The sequence below is a fragment of the Nicotiana tomentosiformis genome, chromosome 4 (assembly GCF_000390325.3).
Source record: "Nicotiana tomentosiformis chromosome 4, ASM39032v3, whole genome shotgun sequence".
Lineage (NCBI taxonomy): Eukaryota > Viridiplantae > Streptophyta > Magnoliopsida > Solanales > Solanaceae > Nicotiana > Nicotiana tomentosiformis.
Window position 1 is genome coordinate 122,538,263 of NC_090815.1, and position 13,800 is coordinate 122,552,062.

Here is a 13,800-nt window from a genome sequence, read left to right on the forward strand (position 1 = left end):
AACTATTACATGGCAGCTCCAGGCTTGAACTCTTAGAGTTACTTGTTTGCTTGTTGGGGCTCTGCACTTATTAGCCATGTCTTTCCTGGAGCCAACTGGTGGTTTACAATAGTTACCCGACAAAAGGTGAAACCATCCAATGTAAAGACGGTTTCAGCACTGATTCTCAGCATACTAATGTTTCCTTGCCTTGCTTTCCTTCACTGGTCGAAGAAAATAATGGCAGAAGTGTAGTGAAACTATGAACAGACGACTCAGATCTTTAGCAAGTTCCAACTATGTGATGCAGGTTCTTGAATTTACTAGCCAGTAGCCACAAGCAATTACTACTAATTTTTCTCAATGTGAAAAAACAAGGCATTCGACAAATTTGCCTAAAAGAGAATATTGGTACATTCAAAAGAAAGCTTAATGACTGGCCAGGATTTTACTCTCTTCTTCTTTTTACATTTTCCCAAGAGTTAATAACCTAAAACCCTCTTAAACTATCACATTTTTTTCAGTTTCCTACTTAAACTATTCGGTATCCACAAAACCCCCTGAATTATATTGTCGCTCGTATTAACAACCTGTCGTCGTTGACCTGGCATAACATGTGTAGATACTCGCTTGTGAGCGCGTGGTAGCTGAAAAAAGTCGTCAAAATAGTCCACCTAACATGGCTACTTAGCCTAACCTTCTTTCAAATTTATTTATTTTAATAAATATTCTCCTTATTTCAGTTATATCCATCTTTCTTCCTCATTTTTCACCGTTCTTTCTTATTTTTTCACCTTTCTTCTTTGTTTTTCACCTTCTTCTTCATTTTTAAACCTTTTTCTTCAGTTCTCCATATGGATTTCCTCTGGAAAAATTTCTCCCTCTCTTGTTTCCTTTGAAATTATTTATTCTCTTTATTGTTTTAGTCTTCTTTCATGTCATATACATATTGTTGAAAGAATACCAATTTAAATCTTCTTATTAAACTCAACACCTTATAAAGAATAAAGTTGAATCTCTTGAACCTTCTTTATGTAATCTAGAATTAGAGAATATAATTGCTAAGCAATTGATTTTTATTTGGGAAATTTTATTGTGTAATTTTTTTTATGTATATAAGATGTCTTTTAAGAAATACAACACTATATACTTTTATTTATATTTTAACTGTGCTACAAAATGAATATAAATAAGGACTTATCAATTGGAGTCTAGCATAAAGTTAAATCACAATTAAACCTAAAATCAACATAGTATATTAGATGTTATTTTGGCTAAAAACTCTTAGAATTAATCAATCATTCGAGAGTAATACATCATGAGTAAACTGTATAAATTATTTTGTACAAATCATAAGTTAATATAGTTAGACAGACGTACCTTTAAAAGTCCAACATGTGATTTTAATACATAGGGGAATATAGTTCAGGTGGGTTTTGGAGACACCAGATAGTTTAAGTAGGTAACTGACAAAGAGGTGATAGTTTAGGCGAGTTTTAGGCTGAGTTAAATAGTCACGTGTAGTGCTACATGGAACGTTTTTTTAGATAATTAGGAGTGTGTACAAGACACACTTCTAAGAATGCAATGAGGGGGTTTTAATATGAAGGGCAATATAGTTAAGGGGGATTTTGGGGACGCCGAATAGTTTAAGTAGGAAACTGACAAAAACTTGATACTTTAAAGGGATTTTAGGGTATTAACTCTTTTCCCAATTATGATACTAATGGATCTTTGATTTACCTTTTAAAATGAGTTAATACCCTCAAACCCGCCTAAACTATACGATCTTTGTTAGTTCCCTACCTAAACTATCGAATATCCCCAAAACCCCCCGAACTATAACCCGCTTCATAATACCCTCCCCCCTCCCTCCCCCCTCCCCGGTCGTTTATGTGGCATATTGTGTGAAATAAGTCGTCGAAGAGCACGTGAAGGGTGACAATAACCATTAAAATGGGCCCACCTGACAGCAACTAACGACTAATTAGCCCCTCTTTTTAAAAAACCTATATCTTCTCCTATTTTTCTCTATATTACACCTTTCTTCTCCATTATTTCACCTTTCTTTCTCCATTTTTTTTACCTTTCTTTTCTATTTCTTCCATCTTAATCCATTTGAAATTCTCTCTGTTGATTGAGTTTATTTTTTATCTTTCTCATTTTACCCATCCTTCATTGTTACCCAAATTTATTTGAAAGAAGAACACCCTTTCAAGTAAAAAGACACACTTCTATTTCTGGAAACACCCTGAATGACGTGCTTTTGCAGCCACACAAATCTCATGGTATGTTTAAGACTACACCACACAAATTGAAGCGGAGGAAGTACTGCTTTAAAACAGCTTCTCCAAAAAGTGAATATCTTTTGTTTCCATTGAATCATAAAATGGTGCAAACACATACGATGCAACTTTTGACTGGGCTTAAAAATTAATTACCCAATTTTACCTCCATAAGGACAAACCAAATTAGGAATATCATTTCCATGGGCACTTTCAAAAAGGATTGAAGAAACTAAAAAGGGTCAGATGGCAACTTACAAGAAACCATATTTGTGTTATTTAAGCAAGAAATTCCACTAAATAGTTTACATCATAGGGAATACAAGAGAAAGGGTGTAACTTTTTAGCCTCATTTGTTCTCAGTTACACAGAAAATGGTTCCAAAGTGAAAACTTGGAACACCAAATACAACAACTTCCAACCAAAGTAACTTTTTTCCCGTTCTTGATCAAATAGCAAAACCTCTGCCCCTAAATAAATTAAGCACTTTTCAATTTTCTGTGTTCTATTGCTTCTTTCAACACAAACCCGAAAAAAATCAGACAGAAAAAAACACAATTTTAAATTTTAAAAAAATCGAAGAATTGATTGAACTGAAAATGAAGCAAATTTAAAGGAAAAGCAATTGTATTTACAATTCTTGATCAAACAACAAAATCTTTGTCTTATAAAAGTTAGGAACTTTTTCAATTATCTGTTAGATATTGCTTCATTTCAAGAATAGGACCTGTATTGAAGCTATCTTCTTCAATAATCTTCAGAACTAAATGAATCTTCAGTACCCTAAACCCTAACCGATTCACCAGCAAAACCCTATATTTACTCCCGATTCGAAATAGCAGTAACAATAAGAAGAGAAATCGATGGTAGCAACAATAAGATTAAGATAATTAAGAAGAGAAATCGAAGGTGTCTCTCGTCTCCGATGAGAGAAGTTTTTGGATGAGAGCAAAGAGACCATTTTTACTGAGAAGAAATGACCGACTAGTAAGTTAAAATCCCCTTTTTAATTTTTATCACGTAATTAAATTAATGTATGTTAATTAAGCTCGCCTTAAGATTAAGGTAATTAATTATCCACGTGGCATGCCACATGGCAGGTTTTAAAATTTATTTAGAGTGTGTATCATACGCACTAGTAAGATTGCGACGAGGGGTTTTATTATGAAGGAAGATACAGTTCAGGGGATTTTATTATGAAGGAAGATACAGTTCAGGGGTTTTGGGGACAGTCGATAGTTTAGGTAGGGATCTGACAGAGATCGTATAGTTTAGGTCGGTTTGAGTGTATTAACTCTTTTAAAATCTATTCAACAAACTACCATATAAGTACTTAAAACCTACAACATCTGTACATAATGACACTAAATGAGTTAGTAATCAAACAAGTCATTGGTTAAGTGACCCGTTCGATAGTTCTGAATCAGGTTTTTCTTTCTGTTCAATGACAAAGTGATCAATAATTCGCACAGTATTTACAGGGTCCTGCTGAAGGAGCTTAGCTCTCCATTTGCTAGGGAACTTCTGAAGGTAACTTGGTTCTTGTGGCTGTTTCGACTCCCCGTCCCATTTCGGATCCAATTTCCACTCTTTTGGAACCTGCAAAATCATACATTAAGTGTAAATAGCTCATGTTCAACTCTCCTAAAAGTAGTCGTGCTTCAAAAATCAACAGTGACTACGCCTCAATCCCAACTAGCTGGGATCGGCTATATAAAAGTTAGTCCAGAAGCTTGATTGGACAAGCTTTTGAAGAATTCTAAGCGGAATAGAAAATATGATTTGATAGCATTGCTGCAACTAGCAAAAACTATTCCTTGTAAAGTGACTCGCTCTATATTATAGTTAGAGAAATAAATCAGGAAAATATTGGCAATTGTCTAAATGTTCAACTGCCACAAGTTCCTTCAGTAGAGTGAGGTAGTGGCAGTGAGATCTTGTCCTGTCCGTATTATCTTTGAGATATAAAGATATCTCACCTTATCAACTGCAAGGGTAAAAACTTCAAGATCGCCTTTTTTATTGATATGGAACCGTGTAAATGCCTTGTAATTTGCAATGCGGAGTGATGAAAATGCTTCATCAAAATGTATGTGAAGCCAATTGATGCAAATGTACAGGTAGCTTCCAAGAATCAAAGAAACCACCGGAGTTGATAATACCCAAAAATAAAGGAAGACAGATGCATAATATATTACAGCACCCCCTCGGGAGAGAGAATCCATCCCATTTTTGCAAATATTACTCCTGGTAACCGCCATTACCTGAAAATTGCATGCATGCGATTAGAAAAAGAATATCACAGACCAACTGAATCGTCATGGAGCAACATCCCTTGTCATATGATTTCTTACCTCAGGAACGTCAAAACCGGACATGAGATACTTGATACATGCTGGATAAAGGCCAAACGTCCATTGTTCTATACGCGCCCTAAGGCCAGTTGGGTCCGGAAAATGCTCACTCTCCACAGACCGGTACCATTCATATAAAGTGTGATAACCTGTATTACAAAGGTTAGGGCTTTAACAAAAAGAGCAATATGAATCAAAGAAACATGAAACAGGAAATCAGGGTGAGTTCAGTAATTCCATTTAACGAGTTACCCGGAGAACCTATCTATCAAAGAACAATCAAACGATTAAAAGGCATACTATCATGCCGAAATGAAAAAAAAAAATTCTTAACTCCCACGTTAATGCCTTGTCAAAAGAAATTGCATGCATGAGACTAAAGAGTAGACAAATCAACAGAATCACATATTGAAGATGATATACAAAACCTCACCTGAAGTTGCAAGTAACTTATGCCGAATACATGTCTCAACACCTAATTCCATCAAGAGCATGAGAATTAAGGCAGCAGCCAAGTGTGCGGACACATGAAGAATCCCAATAAATAGTCTCTTTTTCCAAGACATCTTAGAAGGCACAAAGGCTATTGCGATTACTAAAAGTAACATAGCACCAGCTACCGATACATATGAGCATCCCACCATGTACACAAAAGAATCCCAAACTGTGCCAAAGAAGGTTCCCACTCGACCCGAGAAGGTGCCATCCTTTAAAATGTGATCTAGCTGACACTAGAAACAGATGGGAAATGATTAGTCATCCTTGCCCAGCGGCGCATCTTTAGGTTCATTAGAAAAGTAAAATATTATATAATACATGCTCCGGTCTTGACGGAAACTATTCTTAGAAAAAATCTAAAAGAACTGACGAAAAGTCACAAAAAAGAAAAAAAGTTACCTGGGGAAACATAGAGAAGACCAATATGAAATATATCATGCCACCAATAACATCAAATTGCCAGTTTTTCTTCCTAAATTTCAATATATTTCCCAAAGCAATCTGCAAATGTTAACAAGCATGTAAGCACCCAAATACTATATCTCACGGGAAACTTCTTACTGATAAGTATCTGTAGAAAAACTTAACAACAACAAACTCAGTGTAATCCCCCAAGTGGGGTCTGGGGAGGTTTGTGTGTGCGCAGACCTTACCCCTACCTAGTAAAGATAGAGCCTCGGCTCAAGACAAGCATAATCATAGCAATAATGAAAAGAAATATGGTAGTGGAGAAGCCAAGAAAAGAAGAAGGAACAACAACAAGATAATAAGATAACTGAAGCACAAGATCTGACAGAAATACTTAAAAAAGAAAATTTAGATTCCATACCCTGGTTGAATCTTCAAAAGTTGGGTAAGAAGCTTTGCTCTCATACGAGGTTCCATATATTTCCTTGAAATTCCTGAAGACATGCGTAGGGTGCAAAAAAGCACCACCACAACCATTAACAAGTAAATGTTGGACATAAACGGGCTTATCCGATGGAACATATGAATGGCGCATATAGTGATGCACATCTCCAGCAATCCGAAGTCTACACCTTCCCTTTAAATGGTCGCGTATCAAGTAGGTAACATTCTTTCCAGTCACTTGATTAAAGTACCAATCAAGAAGCCAATTAGGCTCATGCGTCATAATGATCACGGAATCATTCTCCCCCACCTGAACAAGAGCATCCATTAAACAAGGATTAAAACCTTCTGTAACCAAATCCTTTACTTATTTAAAAGAGAAATAAGGCATGAAAGAACCAATAAGGAGCGCTTAAGGTAACATTTTGAAATTGTATAAAGCCTACACAAAGGTATGATATATGCATTAGCTCCCGTAATTGGAAAAAGTTTGGAGAAATCTGGACAAGTATCATGCTCAGTTGTGCACGCCTAAAAGATAACCATCAGTCATTACTAATCCTACTAATGTGACAGTCATTCTTTACAATAGATAATAAAGATTATAGTTTCTTCGTTAGGAACTTTAGAAACAATTAACACCAATTTGCATAAAACATTCACCTTATTTAATTAATAGCAATATATTTGAACAACTAGGACAATATTCCAGCATATTCAGCAATATATACATAGAAAGGAAAAGCAACATGACGACTACGCTCATAGCAGAGAGGAGATACCTTATCCCTCACTAACTCTGAGAAGAACTTGAATTGGTATATGTCAATATCACAATGGAGAGCAAGATCAAGACCAAATACCCACCACCTTTTCGGGAGCTGCAATGCAAAATAACTTTTCTTTTGAGGCATAAACCAACCACCCAACCAACTCTTGTGACAAATGTACCTCATATAAGTCTGAAGTCCATCAAACCAGTCTGCAATTCACGAAAAGGACTTTGATTATGACAACAAACATCAAGATTAAACAAGCCATACTGCTTTACTGAAACTAAAGAAAACAAAAAGAAAGTTCAGGAGGTGCAGGCTAAGAAACTATACTGACCGTGGTTTCCAGGGATGACAAAACACTGAGGTCCATCATACTGCCTAAGTTCATGCACCTCAGGAGGTAATTCAGGCTTGCTTACAGCAATATGCTCTTCCTTATACCACATAGGAGGCTGAAGAGCATATTCAAACGGACGAAAAAGGCGCTTCTCATATGTAAATGATGATGGATTAGGATACCTATACAACAAAAGGAAAAAAAGATTATTAGTTTAACAAATTCAACAGCATATCGCCGTACTCTTCTTTTTTCTTTTTTGCTTACTGATCGTACTCTTTTAAGTTCTAAATTTGAAAAGTAAGGAGGCAGAACAGTTTTTTCTTTGCAAAATATATATAGTTCTCTGGCAAAAAAAGAAAGGAAAATATGTATCAGCGTTACAGACAGCTCGCTTGGTAATATGCCCAAAACTGAGTGGATCACACATTTATGCATTTAACTGCTGGAGAAATGAAATTGCTTCCATACCAATTTCATTGATATAATGGCCAGTACTAGAGGTAGAGCAACTACATTGAAGATGCCCATCCAATTTTCAGAAAGTTTGTCAAAATGGTTCTTAATGATCAACTATTTTCATGCCCTTTGGTTGCCCTCCCATTAAAAGTAAATACAGTACTGTGTAGCACACACAATAAGTGTTCTCTGATGTGCTAGTTTTGAATAACAATGAGCTGACTTGAATGACTTTGAGTAGCACTTTCTCTTATTCTTACTTCTGACTAGGTCTTTCATCATTATTTATTTTATAAGAGTATCTTTTCCTTATTAATTACTATAGATGATAATCAATCTGACTAGACAAACCACACAAAAAAACAAAAATACCATATTCTGTAAAAATCTCGTCAACCTGCACTTGATGCAAGGATAAACGAAAAGCATGTATTATGTGGTCACTATACACTACCATTAGATGGACCAGAAGCTGCAAAGCTGCTCCAGGAAGCATCAGTACAAGATCTTAATACCAGTAGAATATACATAGTGACATGGGTGCAAATTTTGGTTAGTGTAATTAGTTGGTCTGTTTTAAGACATAAGATGAGGCTATCGGAATGTCTCAGAATTACTCAAAGACCAACTAATGGTATAAAGAGAACTATGATCTTACGCAAGGTCACCCCCAATAAGAAGCATGTCTCCACGTGGCAGTGTAAGCATGGAACCCTTGACTTGGAGCCGGAGTGAAGGTTGAGCAAGAAGCCGAGCCACAGTGTAGGAAGAATTTCCACCATCTCCTGTATCAGCCATGAAGTCAAACCACAGACCATCCTTTTCACTGAATTGATCATACAAAAGATCCTCCTGCTTAGCCCCGTCTTCAACCCTGCTCATAGCCGCCTAACCATCGAAGAATTTTAGAACAATGTAAGGTCAACTACTACTTCACATTCTAAGCACAATGAGAAATTAGCAAGATTAATTAAATTCATGGATGTCGCCTTTAATCATCAAAAATACATATCTGTTATATACAAGGATGTCGCCTTTAATCATCAAAAATACATATCTGTTATATACACGTCACTTCGTTAACATGTGCAGACTTTTTATCAAAAGGAGGAACACATGATCCTTGATCGTTCTAAAGTCTTACAACAAATAAGATGGCAGCATCTCGTAAGTTGTGGTCCTTGTGGCAATAGGAAATTCACTCTGAAAGCTGAATACATTTTGACTATAGAATACTGGCCCCGCAGGTGCAATAGGAATTTAGAACATCATATATGTTACCTGCATCATTCGCATATCAAAGCGTCCAACAAACAAAGTTACCGAGACCAGCAGGTCAAACATAGTCTTGAATAAATCAGCAGATGTCCTGCAACCCCAGCAACCAGCGTGTTACATTAAGAAGATTGATAGAGCTCTTTTCACTATAGAATACTGGCCCCACAGGTGCGAGAGGAGACGTAAGAGGTATAAAGAAAGAACATACCCCGAATACCAAGGAACCATATCCAAGAACTCAGGTTTTGTTTGCTTTTTCTTCAATTTGTCAAACTCTTTGAGTGACAAAGGACGCGAGAGAGCCCATCTGTAATCATTATAGGTTGAACTGTAAGCAGACAAGAAACTCTAGCAAAATGGTGCTTACAATTCACTCCAAGCAGGCAAAATCAATAAAGTCAGCGAATAAAACTGTGATCATAATTAACTCGAGAGTTGCTTTCTTCCAAAAAATTTACCCAAAAGAGTTGCTTTTATATTAAAGTGTTTCTAATTTTGAATAGGGTGCTGTGCCTTATCAAACCAACCAGGTGGCGTTTAAAGCAGTAGTCATAATAGCAGCCAGAATACGGCGACTTGCTTTTTTATAAATGACACTATAATACATTTGCCATCATAAGAAAAGCATAGACACTCTTCATCTTTAAATGATATTTCCGTAATAGACGAATAAGGGGCAAGCAACTAACCCCTTGATCCATTCTGGAATCTGCAGGGCCTAAGCTAAGTAACAAAGTAGATAGATTTCCTAACATCATATAATCCAGTAATTTTATTTTTATTTTTTTTTTTGAGAAGTTAATCCGGTAAGAAATTGTTCACTCGAAAAGTTCTTGCACGGCAAGCACATTTTCACAATTGGACCTTGTACAGCAAATGCCAAAACGATACCTAAAAATCTGCATCTCTAGCAGCTGTTTCACAGGGAAAGACACCAGCGGAGAAGGACTTTATTATGAAAACAAATATTCGAGCTACTCACCCTGATGACCTTTCCACAACGTAATTTGCAATGTAGAGGCCTATAAAAGTGGCCCACAATGAATATAGCGGAGAAATTTCATTTGACGATTCTGCACATGAGCCGTTGCAAGTTAACTGAAAGGTAAAAATTCAGAAAAAAGAAAAAAGAAAAAAGTATCAGCAGCATAAGATCCTCCATTATATCAAGTACTAGAAAATATGAGAAACAGGAGCTGTGAGAGACAATACCTCTCCATAAATGACCCACTTGGACAAAAAGGGATAATCACTGGCTGAGCCAACCGGAGCAAACCAAGATTTGCAAACTTGGTCTTTTAACTTAGTCATGCCTACGAATTTCGCAAGCCAAGTGTTCCGCTCTTCCTTGTTCCACAACGAAAACCAAGAATTCCTCCGGTCAAATGTCTTTTCCCTTACTACAGCAAGGTTACCACAGTGACTATAAAACACGCAGCAGGCTATGCTTAAAACCTACAGAGATGATGAAGCAATAAGGCAAAGGCCCCAATTATTTTACGTCATCTTAGGAAGTGTTCCGAAAACTTACAGCACAGTTTTGAACAATTGTCAGGATCTCGGGCCTCTTTCCAGCCACGCGAGCAACAAGGCCAAGATACCAAAGCCCGAGAAATATAACATGGAAAATGAGAAGAAACAAAATGGATGAGACAAATAAGGTCAGAAACAAAGACAGGTTCATTCTGAGATCTACTCCCATAGATTGAAAACTGGGAAGATGATAGAGAGCAGCCACAAGTATCCAAGCTATATACCTGCAAAAACGCAATTCTCCCATTACCAGTTTAATCAGTTTATTTACTAAAGAATTAGTGGTTATTAAGCCAGATATAGAAAGAAAAGACTTACCAACGACTAAAATTTGAATAACTTGGTTTGAATGTTTTCCCTATAAATGGAGATGAAAAGAAGTAAAAGAATCCGAGCAAACATGCATACATTGACCACCACTTGACATTGCTATCTAACTTCTGAATAAGTGTATGCATGTTATCTGATGATATAAAGAATAAGCATCCCACAAACACTGCGATGACCAAATGCCGCGAATGCTCATGTGGATAAGGATAAGAGTGAGTTAAGATTGTCCTAACTGTCTCCATTTTTAGAGTATCAAGCAGACCACTGGACTGCTTGTCGGACCCCATTAAGCAAGCAGTATTAGATTAGATCCCAACACACTTCTCTACATAAAAGTTCTTCGCAATGAATTCTACTTCACAGGAACCAACTGCAAAGAAGAAAAAATACAGTACATCTTAAATTTATAGCCCCAATAACAATTGACCAAAGCATGTAATCCACCCCCCACCAATTTGTAATCAAAACTTGACACTGAAAACTATACCAAAACTACAAGCTTTGCAGATGCACAATATATTCCAAATGAAACAAATTTAACAACTCAATGTAAGTAAGAAGGAAACTACATGAAGCATTGATTTTGAAGTAGTCCCAAGGTAGCAGTCAATGATAAAGATTCAAACTTTAGTAAAATGGGACAGTAATTCAATGAAAAACTGATTCCTATTTTCAGGAAAGGCACAAAAACTCATGACATGCTGAAAATTAAAAAGACATTCTTTAAACCAGAGATGGCAAATGGGTAATATATAATAATATAAACTTTCAAATCAAAGTTCAAACTTCAAAGTTGTGAAACAGAAGGAACAATCAAAATGAAATCACCATAATAACTGTCAACAGCAACTTCAATACTATTTTCAAGAACTGAGAAAACCCCACAATTATATTAACACAAAAAAGGGAGAAAGACTTACCTGAATGAAGAAATAGTGAGAAGAGAGCGAGCGAAAAAATTATGGGTCTCTTTTTATATATGTAATGGACAAAATTCAGTAGTACAATATTAAAATTCTGAGATTAGAAAACCGACATCAGCATATTATCTGAGGATATCAGATATCTGCAAGTGGAAGGAACCATTTTCTTGCAAAGAATCAGCATATTCTCTTTAACGACTTTTTGGTAGATAATTATAGGACTGCAAAATTAACGACTGTTGTTTGATGTGACCAAAAAAAAAAAAAGGTTGCTTGTGATTGGCAACTTGAGCAGCCAAACATCAAACAGTGATTTGGTTTGGTTTTTGTTTGCTTTTTTTAAACTATTATTTTATTTGCTTTTCTTTTCAGAATTGTGTTTTTCAGTCCGTTGGATTTTAGCTCGCCACGTTGTTCAACGCGTGTTTCTAAGACCAGTAGAATACTAGACACGTGTGTCTGCTGTTGTTTTTTGTTGACTTACTTTTGTATATTTCTGGTGTAGTCCCTTTCAATTTTCTTACCTCCCAAAACTATACCTCAAACTTTATTTTTGATTGGCAAAAGTAACTACTTCATAGTTCATAACATCTTATTGTCGGTCCTAAGCAGAGGCGGTTGATGGTAGAGAAGTTATCGGAACTCGTTAACCTCGATAAAAATTGTGTTTATATATTTGTATATGCACTAAGGACCCTTTGTACTATTTTTATTGGGTCCCCTCAAACACAAAAGCTGATTGACTGCACTGATTTAGCATAGAGTATAAACTTTTTTCCCTCGCCTGTTCATCCAAGTTTGAGACCCAACAACATAAATATTTTTCTTTTTCTTTTTCTTTTTCTTTTTCCCTCTTTCTACTATGTGCCCCGCTGTATTTAAATCCTGAGATTGCCTCTGTTCTTGAGTTATATTCATCAGTCTCTAAGAGATCACAATTCAACTTATAGTGTACAGGTTCCAAGCAATATAACTTAGTAATGCTAACTAGATGGAATTAAAATTCTGTCGCAATTGATACCTATCTTTTCTTTTCCCATTGGTACTTAACTTATTGACATAAATCTTTTTCATTTGATCAATAATTATATGTATTGGTCTAGTTATAAGTATGAGATTTTGAGAATTTTTATAAAATTAAAGTACCTTTAATTGGGTCTAAATACAAATTGTTGAGCATTGAAGTGGGGCGGCTATTTTTCAGAGCAATTAAAGGGTACCACATGTAATTTTTAATTTATGAATATTAAACTAACGGTTGGAGGATAATTTGAGTATCAAAATATAACGATAAGGGTACCATGTGTAATTTCTAATTTCTGAATATTAAACTAACGGTTGGGGAATTCTTTGAATATCAGAGGACAACGTTAGGGGTACGAATAACACAAAAGTAATCGGAGGATAAATATAACTTATTTTCATCGTAAAAGAGTAAATCTATCCCTTTTCCTTTTTAGATTTAAAGCTATGTACTTGTATAATTGTTTTGTATGACACAATAAACTTCAATACTTCACCTAGATTTTACCATCATAAACGTCACGAGACCAATATAGATCCCTTTAAGGTGACCAAAGAGAAAACAAATGATGGTGGTGGATGTAGCAATAATGGAGCTAAGAAAAAATCGATCCATATAAAACTCACATGTACAAAACATTCTTTATCATTTATTACTTCAAAATCTTGAAATGAAGCCAAAGACAAATTCAAATGACCACTACTCCTTTGTTTCAATGGCAAAGGGCCAAATATACCCATCTACTCTCGAAAATGGTCTAAGAATACCTCTCGTTATACTATTGGGTTATTTATACCCCTGCAGTCATACTTTGGGTTTAAATATACCGCTCATTTAAACGGAGGGACACGTGTCATCGTCATGTTGGTCAATTCTAAATATCTCTTATTTAATTAAAAAGACTCATTACCCATACCAGAAAAATAATATATATTTTTTTTGTTAAAACTGGAAAAAACTGAAATTATTTTTACTAAAAACTGAAAAAACAAAAATATTTGTTTTTTAGTTTTTACAAAAACTGCTTTAGAAAAAACTGAAAAATATTTTCTAAAACAATATTTTTGTAAAAACTAGGGGGGAAAAGGCTGAAAATTAATTTTCTAAAGCAATTTTTTTTGTAAAAACTGGAAAAAACTGAAATTATTTTTACTAAAAACTGATAAAAACGA

The 13,800-nt window shown here is 35.5% G+C and overlaps 1 protein-coding gene across 1 annotated transcript; it reads right to left on the reverse strand.

Annotated features, from left to right (window-relative positions):
- Positions 1-3,550: 3,550 nt before the first annotated feature.
- Positions 3,551-11,905, reverse strand: LOC104119814 (uncharacterized). Its single transcript, XM_009631406.4, has 16 exons — positions 11,602-11,905; positions 10,670-11,051; positions 10,350-10,575; positions 10,031-10,273; positions 9,801-9,916; positions 9,027-9,125; positions 8,822-8,909; positions 8,199-8,428; positions 7,079-7,263; positions 6,751-6,950; positions 5,946-6,278; positions 5,516-5,617; positions 5,052-5,349; positions 4,619-4,767; positions 4,244-4,528; positions 3,551-3,863 (listed from the first exon to the last, which is right to left on the reverse strand). The coding sequence occupies exons 2-16, from the start codon at positions 10,966-10,968 to the stop codon at positions 3,654-3,656; spliced, it is 3,063 nt and encodes a 1,020-aa protein (XP_009629701.1). The 5' UTR covers positions 10,969-11,051; positions 11,602-11,905; the 3' UTR covers positions 3,551-3,653.
- Between the last annotated feature and the right edge of the window lie 1,895 nt (positions 11,906-13,800).

Excerpts from the sequence above, each read along its gene's own strand:
- LOC104119814 (XM_009631406.4), bottom strand. The coding sequence starts at position 10,968 with ATGGGGTCCGACAAGCAGTCCAGTGGTCTGCTTGATACTCTAAAAATG. Across the intron at positions 10,274-10,349 it reads CAATTGTTCAAAACTGTGCT|GTTTTAAGCATAGCCTGCTG; the intron begins GTAAGTTTTCGG and ends TCATCTCTGTAG. Across the intron at positions 9,126-9,800 it reads GTTGTGGAAAGGTCATCAGG|ATGGGCTCTCTCGCGTCCTT; the intron begins GTGAGTAGCTCG and ends TAATGATTACAG.